This window comes from Pseudopipra pipra, chromosome 22, assembly GCF_036250125.1.
Source record: "Pseudopipra pipra isolate bDixPip1 chromosome 22, bDixPip1.hap1, whole genome shotgun sequence".
NCBI classification, from domain to species: Eukaryota; Metazoa; Chordata; class Aves; order Passeriformes; family Pipridae; genus Pseudopipra; species Pseudopipra pipra.
The window spans coordinates 5,040,078-5,058,910 of record NC_087570.1 but is presented as its reverse complement, the minus strand read 5'-3'; the positions used below and the strand labels follow the sequence as shown (position 1 = coordinate 5,058,910).

Genomic DNA, 18,833 nt, shown 5'->3' with positions numbered 1-18,833 from the left:
GTGCACTGTAACACATGAATGGCAAACAACAATTATCTGATTGGGAGACACAGCAGGAAAGCAACATTTTTACTCCCTTGTTTGCACATCAACAGGTCTCCCAAGCAATACAGAGTGACCAGGCCAACAACAAATCCCAGCACTGTCATCTGCATCCTTTTATCTTTGAAGGCTTCTCCCATCTAAGTTAGACCTTTGGGCAAAGACTAAATATATATATATGTATGTATATCATAGTCTTTTAAAAAAAAATGTTTATACATCTAGATGTATAGACATCTATGGAGATATACATATATATATATATATAAAGGTATATACTTTTTTTGTATAAATAACTCCATAGTACCTAGAACAGCACAGTACCAACTTCAGCATGTCAGGTCTTTAATACTGAAGCAACTTTACCATTCAAGACAGGAGGGTCACAGAGCAAGGGAGTCAATCATTTTGCAAATGTTTTGCTTTTCTATAACTCCTATTTTTTTTAAGCTAGATCTACACACACTTTGAACCTGTTTCTGAATTTATGCACATTCCCCACTGGAATATAAAACATTTGATGTAAATGTCACCTTAAGTTTCTATAAACCAGAGGTTTTATGACAGACAATCCAATTACTGTTTTGCATCTCAAGTATACCTTCAGATCCAGTTTAGTGTTTACAGGCTCTTGGGCTTGAGAAGCTGACAAGGAATTTATTTCTGATTTGATTGTCTGCTGAGTATCTTCAGGCTGCGGCTTCATAGCATGGTTATCAGCAGTGGATCCAATCCCAAAGAAATCCAGTATCACTACCCAAGTTTGCAAAGTTATTAAGACATCTAGGCAATTAAAATCAACATCTACACTACGGTTAATTTTGTGATAGCGAGAGGAAAATTCGGGATGTTTCCTATCCACTAGAAATATATTGATATGGACTAAGGAATCATCAAAGTTACTTTTTCCACAGGGCAACTTGGATCTGTCTGCTGTTGGAGAAGGAGGTGGAGTCAGAGGATACTCAGAATCAGCAACTTCTTTTGGCTTCTTACGGGAGGCACAAACTGGTCTTTGGTAAAGCTGAAAGACATTTGGTGCTTCTTCCATGTGGGAAGGGAGGGAACGTGGCATATCTGGATATTCTGCATTGGATACTGAGGGACAGGACTGGGAAAGATACTCCTTATGTGCTAAACTGGAGGGCTTGGGTGCTCCCCGGGACACCATGAGGTTCTTATACTTGGAGTCTGGTTTCTTTTCCAGGAGATCCTCCATCAGCAGGGAGCGCAAGGCAATCTGGATGGACAAGGTCTGAGGGTGATCTTTGGCAAACTCAACATCAAAATCCTGAAACTTAAGGCTGACAAGACCTTGTGCCCCAAGGGTGAGATCACCACTTAGCTGAACCTGGAGCTCTGAGATATGAAAGTTTGCTTGAATCTGAGTAAAAGACTTAGTTTCCCTGACAGCTAAGGGCTTGTTTGGAACAGAATTAAAACCGGAGTGGCTGAATAAGCCATTTTCCTTCCGCTCACTCGAGAATTCTGTGCCTGCACTATGAACTGATGCTGAAGGAGAACTAAGACCAGTTGGAGAGACAGAAGTGGTTGAAAATTTGTTCAAGTCTTCGCTGTAAATTAAATTATCCAGAGTCTGAAGGACTTGTTCATACACGTGTTTTGCTAGCACCACCTACAACGCAGAGAAAAGAAACAACCATCACGTTACAGCTCTCCATATTAATAAAAACAGTACATACATTTTAAAACTCACAAGTGGAAAGACTGTGCAATTTCAAACCACAAGTAAAACGTAATCCAGAACAAGGTACAATGCAAAGTTGAAGCAAAACAATTCTTCTGTATTAGCTCTGCAAGATGACACCAAGTGGAAACATACAGGAGAGGATCCCACAAGAGGATCCCTTGTATTCCTGGGGCAAAAACCATCCACACAGAGTTAGTTAAAAATAATTAACCATCCAAACTTAATTTGCCATGCTGAGATTATACAGTAATATATGGAACAAACTTTCTACTTAGCCATCATTGCTTGTCTCCTTAGCTTTAGAAGTTTCAGTTTCCTTTATTTAAAACCTCTGCTCCTGCACAGATTTTTTTCAAGATAATGGCATTTTAATTCTTAGTTTCTACTAGAACTGCAAATACATTTATTTGGACAGTGACACAATTACTTTTGCTTCTGTGTTCAAGGTAAGCAAAAGTTAGACTAATTCATAAAGATGTCTAAAATGCCCCCAAATGAGGTTAAATGTTCATCATTGTTATTATGACTTAAGACTGTCTCTTCAAACTATGTGTATAAGGATATGATTTCTAAACTACCAGTATGTTAAATCTGAAGATACTGGCCTGAAAAATACTTATCTTCCATGCAGGGAAATACTTTTATATTGATAGTGGAAATTGCTACATTTCTGTACCTGAAGAGGGTTCACAAATTTCCCTTCAATCCTCATAACACTTGATACTCCAAAGTCTTCATTACTCAGAGGAAAAGTTAACTCCAAATCTCTGTCTAGTGGGATCTTTTCCAATTTAAACTGGATGGTGGTGTTATTCAGAATGTGGAAAGCTTTAAGAGAAAGTGAAATTAAAACAACATTAGAAAAAGTGATTATCCTATAAAGACTGTACAGAAGAGATCATGTAGTAGCTATTGAACTTGCTCAAAACACAGTCAGACCTATGGACAATACACATATTTAGCACCATCTACTGCTTATACTAAAGTCATTAAGACTCCTCTGATTAACATACCATGGCCTTTATGTAATGATTCAAAGAAGTCATGACGAGTAAAATGGGATTCTTCCTGGCTGTTAACACTGGCAGGACCTGAGGAAGAATGTGGCCCATGAGGTGTCTCACTTGCAGCCTCCTTCTTGCTCGTAAACTGACTGCTATTTAAAGAATACATTTTAATATCTTTAATTTCAACTTGCAGCCTATCACTCGTAGATTCATCTTCTCCTGGTACAAAATTCTGGATTGATATCTGTCCCAGATGACCTACAAGCAGTTCAGAGCTACCAGGCTTTCGAGGTATGGAGACAATTGGGGATTCAATGTTTATATTCAATATGAGCTTGATAGTATCAGTTTTGAGGGGCTGTGGTCCAAATGCATCCCCTTCATTATCTTCTGTGCTGGCAACATCTCTTGATCGTGGGGTGGTATCAAACAAAGAAACCATCTCACTGTATTCAGCAGTTTTAGTTGCCAGGACTGTGGTGACTTTGGAGGCTGCACTTTTCAACATGCTGCGGAAGTTCTCCTCCAGCTCATCCATGGACAAAGTCAGCTCCTTCAGGAATTTGGCTGAGTGGTTGTAGTGTAAGGAGGCCATTTTGAGGTTGAGAGAACACTCCTCTTTTGACTTTTCTGTGAAAGTGAAACTTAAAGCATCTGGAAGGCTATTCCCATCATCGAGCCTGAAGAACAAAGATTCAAAGTAATCTACATCACCCATGAGATTTTCATACCTCACTGTGTTCCCTATGCTCACCACGTACTGGTTCTTTACATTGTCCTGTGTCAGATCCATAAGGTGAAGGCATCCAAGAGAGCCATTCACATCCAGTTTACTGCACATGGAGACATTCACTTTGGTGCCACCAATACTGGCTGTGGCAATTTTTCTGCCATATTTTTCTCCATTTGTCATGCCAACTGTCCTGAGGAGGAGTATATTCAACCAGTGAATATCAACTGCTACCTCTGTGTTCTGGGCATAAGTAGACTGGAATGTTTCCTGTTCCCTCCAATCTCTTTCCAAGTCAGTGATTAAAGGCTGAGGACTAGAATCTTCTTTGTCCTTTGGGAAAGATTTCTGGAGAAACCCAATCAGTTCAACGATAGTCTCTGGATTAAGGATGATATCCAGGTTGTTGACCTGTAGAGAGATCACCTGCAGGCTGCTATCCAAATTCATGGATGGGCACTCTGCACTCACAAACTGATACTCTAATTTTATCAGGGACTCTTGATCCTTTCCATTGTTCCCAGGTGAAGTGTTTGAGGCTGCAGTGCATCTCTCTGCCAAAGCAGTGACATCGATGGGACGTGCATCGTGTGGTCCAGAAACCGGGGACTGAGCCCTGCTGTCTCGAAGGCTCCCTGTTGGGACATCAAAGCTCAGATTCTTATGAGAAGCCATCAGGAGATCAAAATCTGTTCCATATGTTTGCATAGTATCAACCAGCAAGAGGCCATGGACAGTCAGGGACACCTCTGCATCATATGGCCTCTTCACAAAATGGGCGTTGGTGCCAAAAACCTTGAGCACAGCGATGTATCTCCCGTTGCTCTCCACACCCAGCTGCATACAGTTCACCTTGAACTCGGCCAAAAGCAGCTGAGACTCCACAAGAACCTCCCTGGTGTGCTGCTCCAGCATGACAACACTCTGGGTGAGATTCATCACAGAGTCGTGCAAACTGCCAAACTGGTCCACCTCTGCAAAGATCTTGTCTCTCCCCAAGTGCAGGGCATCTGCAGACTTGGTTTCAGACGTGCTCAGCTGCGTAAGGCAGTTCTTCAGAGCCAGTATTTTGTCTTCATTGATGTGAATTTTCAAGTCTGGCAGGTTGCCAGACAGGACAGCCCCTGGGTATTTGGGGTCCGAGGTGTAGATCAGTCTGCGCTCCAGCTGCAGGTGAACGTTGAATTTTTCTACCACGTGGGTTGGACCCACATCACTGTCCTGAACGTGCTTCCAGTTGTCTTTCACTCGGCCCACCATGATCTGAAGGTCCATAAATGACAGTGTGTATCTCTCATACATTTTTTTACTCATTAAGTGTGCCTGTAGCTGCTCTTCACTTATTTCTACTCCAGTAAATTCAGACATTTTGATGCCACTACTGGTGTTGGATTCTGGTGGAGGGGTATTGGGAGGAGTTGCAAGAGGTGTTTTATATTCCTCATCACTCAGTTCATTGGCTTCTGAGGAAAAATTATCTGCAGTTCTTTTAGATTCTTCTGTGGATTAAAAAAATAATAGTAAACAAACAAATAAACAAAAGTATTCAAAAAAGTATTTGATTCCAAAAGTTTCTTATCGTTATCTGGTCATCCAGTCTTAAGCTGTATTTTTTTAAACACAAATCATACCTGCACTGTCTTTGTCTCCTTATATATTATATACTATCAGATTCTATTAGGTTTATATATATATATATCTCTGTGTGTGTGTGTGTGGTTTAAATCTATCAGTTGTTCAATTGACTTTATTGACTAATATTGACTTTCATTCTATTATCATAAGAAAAGGATTCTTTCTACTTTAGAAATCGAGAATCCCCCCCTCAAAACTTCCCTGTCCTTTTTTACCCTTTTGTTTTTAAGCTCTGAGTTTCTGAAAGAAGGTGGAAAGCTACAATAATTCTAGATCATACCTTGAGAATTGGTGAGTAATATTCTTCCCAGATCTACAACAACTAACACTGGATCCACAAATTTGAAATCATCAGGAAAGATCACCTGAGGGGCAGAGATATCAAGGCACACAGTCCAGCTTTTGCTGTTTTCCTGCAAGTTAAGAAGGAAGACTTAATAGCCCAGAAAAAAACATAAGCAAAAAAGCCATGAGCTGACCTTCACAAACTCCAGCCACACTCAAGTTTGGTACCTTGTTAAACCACAGACTCCCTTTACAGCCAATAAAGAGACATTTTTCAGCAGGTGAAACATCCCCTGCACCACAAACATGGATTTCCTGACAGCAAAGGAATATTACACCATCACCTGTATAACCCCCCACCTGCTTAAAAAGACCACACAAACAAACAACAAGCCCCACTCTTAGAGCTTCAAGTCCTAAAACAAAAGGCTGAAAGGTACATAAACATTTTTGGGACACAAACTTACAATGAAGTCTCCAACCAGCAAACGATCAATAGTTTGCCTGATTTCAGCTTTTGTCTGCATTTTCAGCTTGTTGTACTGTCTTCTGGCAGCTTCAGCCACTCTTGCCTCTAACTCAGATTGATAACCAAAACCTGCACAAGAGATGGAAAACTCACTAGGTATAACTTTGTTCATGTTACTGAACCAGGAAAAAAAGAAAAGAAGGAGAAAACAGAAAAGATTTGAGTTTTTGCAGTAAAATATAGGCCAGGCAAACGCAGCAGGTGAAAGGCACTGTCTGTACTCGTCAGGCTGCTGCACAAAGAAAAGGAAGCATCTAAGCACAAAACAAACAGTCCCCCTAAAAAAACACTTCCTTAACCTTTTTCTGGTCTTTATTAGCTTAATTGAAATTTAAAGTGGGGATTCTTTGATTTGTGCTTTGTGTTTCTAAGAATGCGAATAAATAAAAATCAAAGACAAGAAAAGATATGATACCACCAACAAAACCCCAACCCCACCAAAAAACACAATAAAGGTTAACCTGAGGTATGAACCCTTCCCTTGTAGAAGAAGTCAGCTACTTTCTTAATGGCTTGTGGATTGTAAATAATGTTTAGAGGTCTGGTACTGACTTCCAGGCGCCTCTCAAAAGTGCTGTGGATTGGATTTCTCTCATAAAGCATCTCAAACACTGGGGCATCAGGATCTGCAACTGAAAAAAAAAAAAAAAGCTATAAAAAGCAGTTGTGAAAAAAAAACCCGAACAAACAAATAGACAAAAGCAAAAAACAAACCCCAAAGAATTTAGTAACTGATTTTTAACTGGTACTACCAGGAAGGTAGAAGTGTCTAAGAATTCTTCAGTAACAGAAAAGCAATAACACAATCAACTTCTACAATCAACAGAATTCAACATGTTTGTATATATATAAAAACATTTGTAAAACTGGGGCCTTACTGTTGAACTCCTAACAACTTTTTTAAACCGAAACACAGAGCAGATACACTCCTATTGTCTTGAAATACATCTTTTCTTACTTTCTTTACAGCCAACTTGCATCCACCCTTCTGGCCAAACAAAGCTTCTATGATTTTATCTTTACCACTTGCAAAAAGCATTTGCATGAATTCAAAACTCTAGGCACTCAGTTTTGAAATTTCTGGTTTGTAGGAATTATGTCATCAAACATAAAATGAAATCTTTACCAGTGTTCTGATTAGTCATTTCTGAGGACAAACTTTGGAGTCCAAAGGAAGACATGCAGCCAACCTCTTTTTGCTGATAAGAATTTAAAAGAAAAAGATTGTTTAGATAAAATCAACCAAGCCACCTGATATAAGCATAAAAGTATTTTCTGTTGAAATGTATGTATAGCCTGAGATTATTATGTACATTTTTTTTCCCTGCCATGGTGAAACAGGAGAAGAAAGTATGACTAAGAAGCCAACACTACCCACTCCTGCAGCAGACAGGCTGAAGTGCAAATTGCAGCCAGTACAAAGTACAAAATGGTAAATTCTCATGGCATTGCATTCAAATTTTGTTTGCTCGGAAGAGAAATTTGAAATCTCCTCTGGAATTCATTTCTGCCTTTAGTGTACCAGTGTACAGGGGAAATAAAACCTTTACTTGGACCACAGAGCTTTATGGAAAAGAACAATCACTGGTTAAGGAGCAATGCTGATTGTTCCAAAAATCAAATGTTCAACAAATTATCTTCATCCCAACACATAAAAGGTTAAAGTCACAATCATACAGAGCAAAAGATGAGGACTTCTGCAAATGATCTTTTGAAAGGGAGGGGAAAACTAAGTTCAGCAAGTGGAAATTTTTCCTCAAGACTTTTGTGTTCTCTTTCTGGGATAAGAAAAACATGTGTTGAGTTTTGGAGTATAACTAGTTTCATACACACTTATGCAGCCTACAGAGTAACTTAGAGAGTTTCTTTCACCTACAGGATTTGGGAAAACAAGAACAGGAAATATGGTCCCTTCTGTTGCCAAATCCCTCAGGAAAAGGCCACCAAGCTGAACTTTGAGAAGGGAAGACTTTCTGCGAGGAAGGGATTCTGCCAAGATCTTTACACCTGGAACATAAAGACATAAAATTGTTCCTTTTAGTACACAGGATACATTTTACTTTAATTTCACAGATAACAAACACTGTCCAACAAGCACTTTTGAAAGTACTTAAATGTATATTTATTTCTACCAAAAAACCCAAACATTTTTATAGTTTGTTATACATTACAATGACTGTGAGGCAGCTCTGGTCCTTCTGGAGAAAGAACAGAAATGGGCTTATTACCTGAAAACTCCAGCTGCATAAAAGCAGTCTCCTCAGCAGGCACCACCTTCTTCTTCTTCTTCTTATGCAAAAGAGTGAAAGAGCCACCCTGCAACTGTAGATTTAATTTAGCAAAAACATGATCTCTCTTGGTAAAGGTATTCATGCTTGAAGCATCTGCAGCAGGATCAAAAAATTCATCTGCACCTAATGAAAAAAAAACAAAACAAAACCCAAAAGAACATATTAAATAAATTAAGATTGCGAAAGGCTACTGAAGAACGAAACAGTTTCTTTGATTTGAAAATAAAGATTTCTCCAGCTCTAGGGAAGAAGAACAGAAACAAAAGATAGAGCAGCTAAACCTTTTTCCTCAAAAATACTGAATATTCCATAGAACTCTTCTACTTCAATAAGGTAATGTAAATCTAAATTTACAAAGACCCCAACAACCCAGGACTGTTACTGTTATACCCAGTCACATGAACCCCCCACTTGAATAGAAAAAGCCCCAAAGCTCTTTGCCATAAACATCAACAACAGTGGAAGCAAATTTATTGCACATAACACTTTGGAAATCAGCAGGTTCACCAGGTCCTGAGATACTCCAACAGGTTGTTAAGCTCTAGGCAGGTTCTGCTACCTGGGTACTTCAGGTGACACAGGGAACCCTTTAACAGCACAGAACCAAAGAGCTGTTTCTGTTCACCTGGACCAGGTATCACACTATGGTAGCAAACCCTGTATTTCCATACCCAGGATGTCTTCTGGATTCCACTGTTCCTTTGGGTCTGGCAGCAGCCCTTCAAAAGGTTCACCTTCATATGTCTGCTGGGTATCTCCATACCAACCTCCCCAGCCAGGAAACCAAGACTGGAGGTACTGCAGCATCCCAGTGCTGCTGCCATGGGTGGATTCTGCAGTAGGGGAACCTCCAAGGGAATCAGGCAAGGGCTCTTTGACATTCTGTGTTTGAATATTGAACACACACACATTACTGCTGGTAAGTGAAAGAGTATCACAAGTGTACAAAAACATCACAATGAAAACACAACTCCATCTCCTGTTTACTCAGCACTCCAGCAGTGTCTCAATCAATACTCAGCCTACAGAAGAGCAGCAGCACAGAAATAACAAATAGATCACTTAGTGCTGCACATTCATATATGAAGCCATATGTCATTATTTAAATCTTAAGTCTAGAAACACTAAGCCAAAGAAGAAGTCATTTGATACCATAAAGCACAGCTCTAAATTTTAGCAATTGTATTTGAGAGAGATGACATTGAACTGTTACAGAGATTAGTCCACGTTTTATGAAGTGTGCTCAGCAGCCATTTCCATGGGGCTCATTTCTGCCACGTATTTATTCTGGGAAAAGGCTCATTACAAGCACTCATTTCCACTATCTGTTTCTTTAAGATGGAGAGTACCTGCCCTAGAAATTCTGGCAAGGATACTGCTGAGGAAGATCATCATATGACTAGGCAAAAGATTTCACTGTGCAAGAGACACAACAGTAAAAACTGCAGGAACTGAACATTTTTGCAATTTTAGCATTAATACCACACATCTAAATCAAAGCAAATACATGCTAAGGCTCTCTAGCAGAACAGAACACACAATACCTCAGAATAATCAGCTAAAGATTGCAAATATTACCCTGTATGGAGAATATTCCTCACCTCAACCAGGTCATGAAATTTATTGTGAACTATCTCATACAGAATCTTCAGCTCTTCATAAGTCTGCTCATCCTCAATGCGATGCATTTCTGCCTGGAAAGACAAAAAAGGTCAAGTACCTGCAGTAAAAGAACACAGCATGTTGTTCACAAACATTTCAAATACCTCTGCACTGAGTTAGAGACTCATAGGAACAACTAACATGGCATTAATGATCATACCCAAGTGCCCGTGTGGGTAACTGCAACCCTGACATTCTCCTCAACTACAAATACAGTTTATTTGCATTGTAAAATATATTATTTTAACACTTTTCGGGGTAAAAATTCTTTACCCAACTATATCCACCTATCAGAAATCAGAAGCAAGATTTGCAGCACAAAATTTAAGCTGTGGAAAGTAACCTGATTGAACAGGATGCCTTGCTTAGGCAGGAGCAAAAAAAGCTGCTGTCGAGTAAAGAAGGTGGAGGAAATGAACTGTGTAATTTAGGACAATGTTAGTATTCATTGGCAGCTACTCAGACATGTTGTCTTCTTTGTGCTGATTAACAAGTTGTTTGTGGAAATGATGACTTCACCTAAGCCTAAAGAATCTTACTGTGGAACAAGAAATCCAAAGACATTTTTCTAGTCCACTGCCACTGCCCTTGTTACATGTCACAGCTCTGCTGAACACAATACAAGCTCTATGAAAGTAACACTCTACTGCTTTGCCACGTATTGTAAAATTTTCTGTACACTGACCTACTCCTACAGCTCATCTCTAAATAACATAAGTATACAGACAATTTAAAGTATGAACAGATTTGCACTTGTAATTAAGACAGGTGAGGTACATGGTGCCCTCAACTGATTCAACAAAAAAGTCCCAATATATATTAAAATAAAAAGCAGCTAATTATAGTTCATGGGGGGGGGTTCTGAAGTAGGTCAGAGGTTAATTATTGGGGGCACTAAATTCTTCATCCTAAAATCAACTGTGGAAAAACAAAACAAAACAAACAATAAAAGACCCCCAAACACATTGTCAACTAGCCACAATTTTTTTCCCAATTATCTACCCAACGATAGGGGCAGACATATTTCTGATACTTAAATACATTTTGGATCTACAGAGCACATGAGTTAAGAAAGGATGTCACAGGCTGACATGAGCATTCTATAACAGTTAATGCTATTTTTGGTGAACACCAGTTACAGCTCAAAAAACAGACAGCTTTTTGCAGAGCAAAACAAAAACACAGGAACCCTGCAGCACACACACCTCCCACAGGCCCAGGTTTCATCTTTAAAAGCTCAGCTGTGGTCAGAAGAGAGTCTGTTCAGCAAAAATGGCTACAGCATGACTCGAGGCGTCTCTAAACTAGACCAGATTTTAAATTTGGAAAGATGAAAGGACCCAAATGTAAGATGATTAATTAACACTGTAGAAGAAACTCAGATCTAAATACCTGCTCTGCAGCAGTCAGTGGTTCCCCCTTCAGCTTGCTGTAGTACAGGTCAGTGTAGGACACGGCATCCCGGGCCCGCTGCAGCGCGAATTCCCATGTGGAACGTTGTCTCTGCTCCCTGATCTCCGACAGATTCGCGTTCAGAGCAAAGATCCACCACTCCCGGCAGCTGGAAAAGTGGGAAATTACTGTCTTACCAGTAGTTCATAAAAAAAAAACAACCCAAGTGCATGGCAAACTGGTGAAAGGTCCAGGAGATTCAGCGGGAAGCAGCGGGCAGCTGGCCAGGAAAAGCAGCAGATAGGCTGGTTCCACACACAGGCAGGACAGGGCTCCCCAAAGTCCCACCACCCCAGTGGGATTTAGTTCCACACACTGTCAGGACAGGGCTCCCCAAAGTCCCACCACCCCAGTGGGATTTAGTTCCACACACTGTCAGGACAGGGCTCCCCAAAGTCCCACCACCCCAGTGGGATTTAGTTCCACACACTGTCAGGACAGGGCTCCCCAAAGTCCCACCACCCCAGTGGGATTTAGTTCCACACACTGTCAGGACAGGGCTCCCCAAAGTCCCACCACCCCAGTGGGATTTAGTTCCACACACTGTCAGGACAGGGCTCCCCAAAGTCCCACCACCCCAGTGGGATTTAGTTCCACACACTGGCAGGACAGGGCTCCCCAAAGTCCCACCATCCCAGTGGGATTTAGTTCCACACATTGTCAGGACAGTGCTCCCCAAAGTCCCACCACCCCAGTGGGATCTGGTCCAGCTGTCGTGGATCAGGCAGAGTCAAAATGCTGAGTTACATAAACTGGATTGAAAGCCTCAGGTAAGGATAATTTTAAGTTTGAATTATGTCTGAATATTTACAACTGATTTCTGAGCTAGAGGAACAAAATATTAACTGCATCTCTAATATTTGGGTATTATGTACCCTTTTGTATTTGTCTCATGCTAGTTTCCCTAGTATAGCTTTTAATGTCCTAATAACAACATCACATATGGAGATGTACTTACTTCTCTGTTACTGTAACCTTTGGTCTCCACTTCCTGAATTTAAGCTGTCGTTCCTTTCTTGCCAGTTCCTTTAAAAATCCCATGATCTGCTGGTACTGCATCTGTTAGTGAAATAATACACAAATCAATGAGGCAATACTGGAGTGCTTTCCAAAGCAAAGGGGAGGGGACAAAACCCAAACAAAAACCCAACCACAAGCTTAGTTTATCTGCATCAACGGCCTGCACATGGCTTCAGAATTTAGATTAACATTAATCATAATTCATAATTTTGTTCTCCAGTGTCACATATCTTCTCCCACATTCCACTTACACTTCTTTATTTACAAATGCACAGAATGAAATCTCCTTCCATCTCAGTTATCAACACAACATCAGCTGCTACTGTATATTCTATAGACTGAAAACCCCAAATGCATCCCTTCTGTTGCTACAACAAACAAAACATTTAATATTTTTGCAATAATGAGTTGCAGTAAAATAATTCAATACTTTGGAAAGCTTGGCTTTAAAACAAACAAGTTATTCAGTATATCCATTTGAGCTGCCTCTCAAATAAAATCTTTCAGAGAGTATTCATTTTATGCTGCAGTAATGGTATTTAAGATGTTACAAACATAAAACTGCCACATAAAACAGCCACAGTTTTATGGTCTCTGTTTCAGTTACTGAGAGGTAAATGGTTGGTATTTACCTGTGAAAGCTTCAGGGGAATAGTCTCAAGCTGAATGTCACATTCCAGCCGTGGAGTGTGGCGGGATCTCAAAGGCTCCTTGGAGCAGTTTCTCTTCAGAAGAGCAGAAGTGCAGACAGGCTCCATGATGTAATTGTGAGCCCGACTTTCCATACTTCTATCCATTGCTTCCTGTGGGTTACAGGCAAATTACTCTCTAAGAAGTGAGTGTCCAATACTTATTAGGATGCATTGGTTTCATATATTGGAATGTACTTTATTTGGATGCCAGTCCACTGAAAAAAACCTCTTAAGCACGTTCTCTCTTCAAAAGCAAAACAAAGTATTTCACAGCACAGCCTTTGCGGGTTGCACATGTATCCTGTCATTAGAGCATGAAACCATAAACTTCTGTTGCTCTTGAAATCATCATATTCAATAAATTCTAAGTCAGTTGGGTCTTCAGTATAGAAGGGAGACTAACAACAATTTCTCTTTCATATACAAAACCCCTCTCTGTACCTGCAGCTGACCAGGAGGGAGGTCACCCAACAAAGTGCAGTTGGTATCCCAATAAACACTGAAATCAGCAACATCCAGCTGTTTTTTCCGCATGAGCTTCTCCACCTGGAGCAGAAAAAGTGGAACAAAGTCAAGATCACACACCACATGGTGAGTTTTCAGTTCTACACACTCAATAAACAATATGAAATGCTCAGAATCCATTTATTACAACGACCAAAAGATTATTAAAATGCCATGTGGTTTACTAAACGTTTACTAGGCCCCATAAAATGCAGGATCCCACCTGAGCTGCCAGGAGCTCTCAAACACAGTTGCACTTACTGGTTCAAACACTGCATTTTGCATCGAGACGTTTTTGATGCACACGCCAAACGCAAAGGGCTGCGAGGGATTTGTGACCCCATCTTCAAACCTCAGATGCACATCCTGGATTTTTAGCTAGACAGAAAAAGAACATTACTAGAGACACTATTTATATCCTTACAGCAGACAGCAGTACTTTTCATTAATACTGATTTCTGCAATTCTCCAATTTCTGGTAGTTATTTAGACCTCACAGAAATCCCGTTCCTCTTTTCTGTGTTTGTACTCTCTGGTTCTGTCTTCTCCTCAGATCCCATAAGACCCTGCCCTTCTCCTCAAAACCCAACAAGCCACTTTCAAACACAGTGTACTTTTTTTCCCCTATCCCACCATTATTCTCCATTTTAAAGGCAAATGAGCAACTGCCAACCAAAGACACACAGACTTACTTCAATGTTTTCTACAATTCTTGTGACTACAGATGCAGTAACTGAGTACCAGTAGGACTCCCCTTTCTGTTGTTGTTCTTTCTGAAAGAGAAAATAGGAATAAGCATTACCAACCACTGTAACAGCTGGTCAGGAGAAAATATCCTTTGACACACTGAAATCACTGTTAACAGGGAGAAAGAAAAAACCCCAACTATTTCAGTGTCTCCAACATATGTGGGACACACGACACAATGGTGAGGGGTGGTGGGGCACAAATTGCACTATGTCAGCAGGTACAAATCCAACTCTAACTTCATTTCCTGTGCATTTGTTCTCCCACTTGTTAGGAGACAAATATAATCCATACACTATGAAACACAAGCGTGACTCACTTTCCATTTTTCCTCAAGTGCCAGCAGAAGGGCTTTCTTGTGTTCTCTCTCTTGCAACTTCTCCCTTTCCTCATCAAACTCTCCCTTTTTTTCTGGTGCACCAATGAGGTGCAGTTTTGAGACAGAAATCACCCATGGATCCACATGTGGACGATAAAAAGGGATCTGCAGTGTTATTTTGCCAATGAAACCTGGATATACAAAACAGAGACGCTGTCAGATTCCTGTGAAAACTCACTTTATCACCCTTAGAAAACCTCAAAGCAAAAGTGGTGTAAGAAACAAACAAGCTAAAACAGAAATAACCTGAAAATCAGGGTAACTCATTTGTTCAAGCTCTGACTCACAGGTAAAGGGTCCTCTAAAACATGCAACACTTCCTGTTCAGAAAATATCTGTCCTGCACACACAAGGAAAATACAAACCTGCCTTTACTTCAAACGGTAATTCCAGTTCCTTTAAAGCATCTTTTTTTAGTGGCAAGTTTTCCAATTCAACAGCACCTATACAAAGCAGAAAAAAAAACAAGTCTGCTAAACAGAATTATGCTAAAGAAAGCCAACTTGAACACTGTAAGCCTGAAATGACTGGTATTGTGTTTTTTTAAAAAAGTCAAATAGGATTTCATGAGAACAGCCAACCAGGTTGTGTTACAATCACAATGGTTACTTCACACACTTGTTAATTTTCTGATGTCATGGGCTCAAACTATTTGATGAGGTCATCCAGAAGCAATCCCTTGTGAGGTTTTAGATCTGAACTTCACTGTAACCACGGAGGAAGCCTTTCCTTATCATCTTTTCAAAAGAGATACTTATTTTCTTAATATTGCCAAGAGCTCACACAGCAAAGCCTTGAAGTGTTACAAAATATTCTCTCTAGAAACAGCAGATAACACAGCAAAGGGTGAACCAGAGAGTATTGATTGGAGGACTGAGTACAAAGTACAGAACTCGTGGACATAACATGACACAAATCAGATTACAGGGGAGTAACTACAAGCACCAAAAGGTAAGAGGCAAAGAGTGCAGAACACTTTCTGCCCCAGTAAAGTTCTAGCACCAAGCCCTGATTTAAATTAAAGGTTAAACACAATATTAAGTGATTATTTCTATTCCACCTTCCAGTTATTATTAAAACACTTCTCTTTTTTTAAATCACAGTATAAAAACACAACAGAAAGGCCTCCCTCACCCTTCAGAAGTGCCACTGAGAGCTGGTCTGTGTTCAGGTTATTGACATATTTGCCCAGGTAGGTGTTGAGGACCCAGGCTACCAACCCTTCCAACATGACTGTCCTGGAAGAGGGCAACTAAGGGTTTTCTGTCATTTTCTGGATTTCTGTTCCATAATTAGTCTCGCTCTGAAAGAAAAAACAAGAAGAAAATTATTGTCTGAAATATCCACTCTCAGCAGAGCTGACATATCACCACTGCCACTATAATTCTTACTGTGATCTATCTAAAGAGAAGTAAAAGAGAAGTAAAATCAACTAAGGTTGATTTCTACCTTTAAAATGGTTTATCCTGAGCTCTTTAAGGGTCAAACCAGTTCATCTTTCCATCCTTTTTCCTAAACAAAACACCACATTTTGTTGCAATAACCGACAAGGCCAATCTACAATCCTCTTCCAGAAAAGGGAAGGCTAAAATTCCACGTTGATCTGAAGCAGTTTTGCAGTGGCCTCCTCAACCTCTGGTGCCAGTATTTCCTTCATGCTGGGTTTGGCACAGCCTGGTCTGAAATAACAGCCTGGAGCCTATGACTGTATTTTTGTAAAATTCCTCCATGGCATCTGTGAAGCAACTCCCCAAACCCCTTTTTGGGAGAGCCTGTGTGTGGGAAGTAACCAGATACAAGCCCCATAAATAGCTCATCAACAGTTACTCCAACAGGTTTCCAGAGTGACAGCAGAGATTCCTGCACTGGGGAGGGGAAAAGTTACATTAGAGCAGCCCCACTGCTCAATATTTCCCATCACACTCTTCTCCAGACATTTCTGTTTCAACCTATGTGGCAATGAGGGCATTAAAATCCCAAAGCTCCTGTCCAAGTTTTTAACCAGTGAATTGCAAAAGTGCTGTGAGCTTCCACAAGGGCAGGATGGAGCTTGGCACAGTGAGGAAAAAAGCATGCAGGCCATTTCTTGGGGTTAGAATGGAGTAAATGTACCAATTTTGTGCTTAAAAAACTCTCTCAATCCCCCAGACCTCACTAAACCACAGAGTTTTACAGAGCAGAGCAGCAAGATACATAATTTCTTTACATTAGGCAATAGAAGGAAACGACAACTTCAAGAGTCACATTTTAAATTTCATATTAGGATTTAAGGTTTTCCCATGAGGAGGTTGGCTCGATTTTAGGCACCCCCATTTAAGCCTTTATTTCTCTTTTAAAAAGCCAGTGAAAACATTTAACTAAGAACTAAATAAAATAACCAGAACTAAGCAAACAATGAAAGGCTTTTTCTAACGGCTGAAAGTGAAACCATGCTGTCCTGCAAAGTGAAAGAGAAAACAGCACAGGGAAGTTTGATTTTGACTATGTCACAGCTTCATTCATATGTGTTTGACATTTTTATCTTTGTAAAATTTCTCAACAGTTTTCAAACACAGTAGTATTAATCCACATAATAAAGTCTGAGCATTCTTACTCTTGGGCCACAAGCTTATATTTTTAATTCCAATAAAAGGTTTTTATTCTAATAAAAGTGACAAGAAAGCTGAAGACGAAACAAAAGCAAATACAGTCATCCTTATCATATTGCCACTAAAAAAAAGAAGTCAATAAAAAAGAAATCTACAAGTGTTTGGAGCCAAAGCAGAGGAAAGATGTTGAAGGAACACTGAGATCAGCATCCAGGGGCTGAAATCCTCCAGTGCATGAACAGTTCCATGCCTGAAGTTACCCTAAAAGCTGTAAATAAAGTAAATTATCTCCTTAACCTTAACTCGTGGGACACAACTAACCATACAGGAATCTTCCAAATGCTTTAAAGCTTTTACATGTTTAACGTGGTTAAAAATGGCACTGCTGTGCCACCGGCGGGGAAAAGCAAGACATTTCTTTTCTGTGACTGTTTTAGTTTCCTCAACACACGCGCACACGGAGTACAACAGGGACCAAAGCCCAAACCAGGCCGTGGCTCAGCTGGGGCTCCTTTTCGCCGGGAAAAGCAGCGATTTCCAACCCCGGGGGAGCAGCAGGAAGGGCGGGGGGAACGGGGTCACTGCCAGAAACCACCCTCACCCCGGGCGGGCAGCACCCCCGGGGCAGTGCCGGGCACCCCTGGGCAGTGCCGGGCACCCCTGGGCAGTGCCGGGCACCCCTGGGCAGTGCCGGGCACACCGGGGCAGCCAAAGGTCACCTTGCCCCGGGGAGCCCGAGGGACCCCGCGGTGTCCCCGCCGGAGGGACCCCTGAGGCGGCGAACGGCCCCGGCCGTGGGGGAGGCCCTGAGGGACCCCCCCGCCTCCAGGCCACGCCACGCCGCGGGGCTGAGCCCCCCCCGGCCCTGCCCCAGCGCTGCCCCGCGGTGGGCGCGGGGCCGGGACCCGGCGCGGCCGCCCCTCGCCCACCCTCCCCCGGCTGGGGCGGGGCGTGCGGCAGGGAGGGGCGCCCCGGGCCGGGAGCGGCGGCTGACGCAGGAGGGAAGGGGCAGCGGCGCTCGGGGGGGTCCCCCGTGCCCTCTCCGTGTCCCCCCCCTCGGTCTCCCCGTTCCCTCCCCCGTCCCCCCGGGACCCCCGGACCCACCTGCGCTGCGGGCGGGGGGCGGCGGGCGCGCGCCGGGCGGTCGCGGGGGCGCGCCCGGGGTGCGGGAGCGCCGAGCGATCGATTGGGGCGCCGGGAACGCCCCCCCCGAGGGCGGGGCCCGGTAACGGGGGCGGGGCTCGGCACCGCCCCCTGCTGGGCGGGGCCGGGCCCCCCTCACGGCGCCGCGCGGGAAAATGGGCTGTAAACAGCCAGGTTTGGGGCTGAAAAGTGTCAAATGTCATTTCTACCGGGACCAGAAAGGGGTATTAACTAGAATCACTGGGATTTTTTTAATCTTTCTTACCCAAACTGAGGCAAGTTCGTCTCCACGCGGCTCATTTTAAGTCCACATAGGCAGGACCGGCTGTTGTTTAAACACAAATAATTTTCAAATACTTTGAGGCGTTTGCCTGCAAGGCTCACCATTGCTTCTGAGTAAAATGCCATCACAATAT

The 18,833-nt window shown here is 41.9% G+C and overlaps 1 protein-coding gene across 4 annotated transcripts in view; it reads right to left on the bottom strand.

Moving 5' to 3' along the window:
- Window positions 1-18,506, bottom strand: part of VPS13D (vacuolar protein sorting 13 homolog D) — a 93,304-nt gene extending 74,798 nt beyond the window's left edge. For all 4 annotated transcript variants that reach the window (XM_064678611.1, XM_064678613.1, XM_064678612.1 and 1 more), the window contains exons 1-21: window positions 18,379-18,506; window positions 15,821-15,989; window positions 15,052-15,129; window positions 14,627-14,817; window positions 14,253-14,333; window positions 13,822-13,938; window positions 13,498-13,602; window positions 12,997-13,167; window positions 12,303-12,403; window positions 11,285-11,453; window positions 9,832-9,924; window positions 8,902-9,112; window positions 8,168-8,353; window positions 7,816-7,946; window positions 7,066-7,138; window positions 6,401-6,571; window positions 5,878-6,008; window positions 5,406-5,538; window positions 2,767-4,989; window positions 2,430-2,581; window positions 644-1,678 (exon numbers count right to left, since the gene is read on the bottom strand). In XM_064678611.1, the coding sequence (XP_064534681.1) occupies window positions 644-1,678; window positions 2,430-2,581; window positions 2,767-4,989; window positions 5,406-5,538; window positions 5,878-6,008; window positions 6,401-6,571; window positions 7,066-7,138; window positions 7,816-7,946; window positions 8,168-8,353; window positions 8,902-9,112; window positions 9,832-9,924; window positions 11,285-11,453; window positions 12,303-12,403; window positions 12,997-13,167; window positions 13,498-13,602; window positions 13,822-13,938; window positions 14,253-14,333; window positions 14,627-14,817; window positions 15,052-15,129; window positions 15,821-15,917 (5,649 nt within the window). In that variant the 5' untranslated portion in view covers window positions 15,918-15,989; window positions 18,379-18,506. The remainder of the gene's footprint in view (window positions 1-643; window positions 1,679-2,429; window positions 2,582-2,766; window positions 4,990-5,405; window positions 5,539-5,877; window positions 6,009-6,400; window positions 6,572-7,065; window positions 7,139-7,815; window positions 7,947-8,167; window positions 8,354-8,901; window positions 9,113-9,831; window positions 9,925-11,284; window positions 11,454-12,302; window positions 12,404-12,996; window positions 13,168-13,497; window positions 13,603-13,821; window positions 13,939-14,252; window positions 14,334-14,626; window positions 14,818-15,051; window positions 15,130-15,820; window positions 15,990-18,378) is intronic.
- Between the last annotated feature and the right edge of the window lie 327 nt (window positions 18,507-18,833).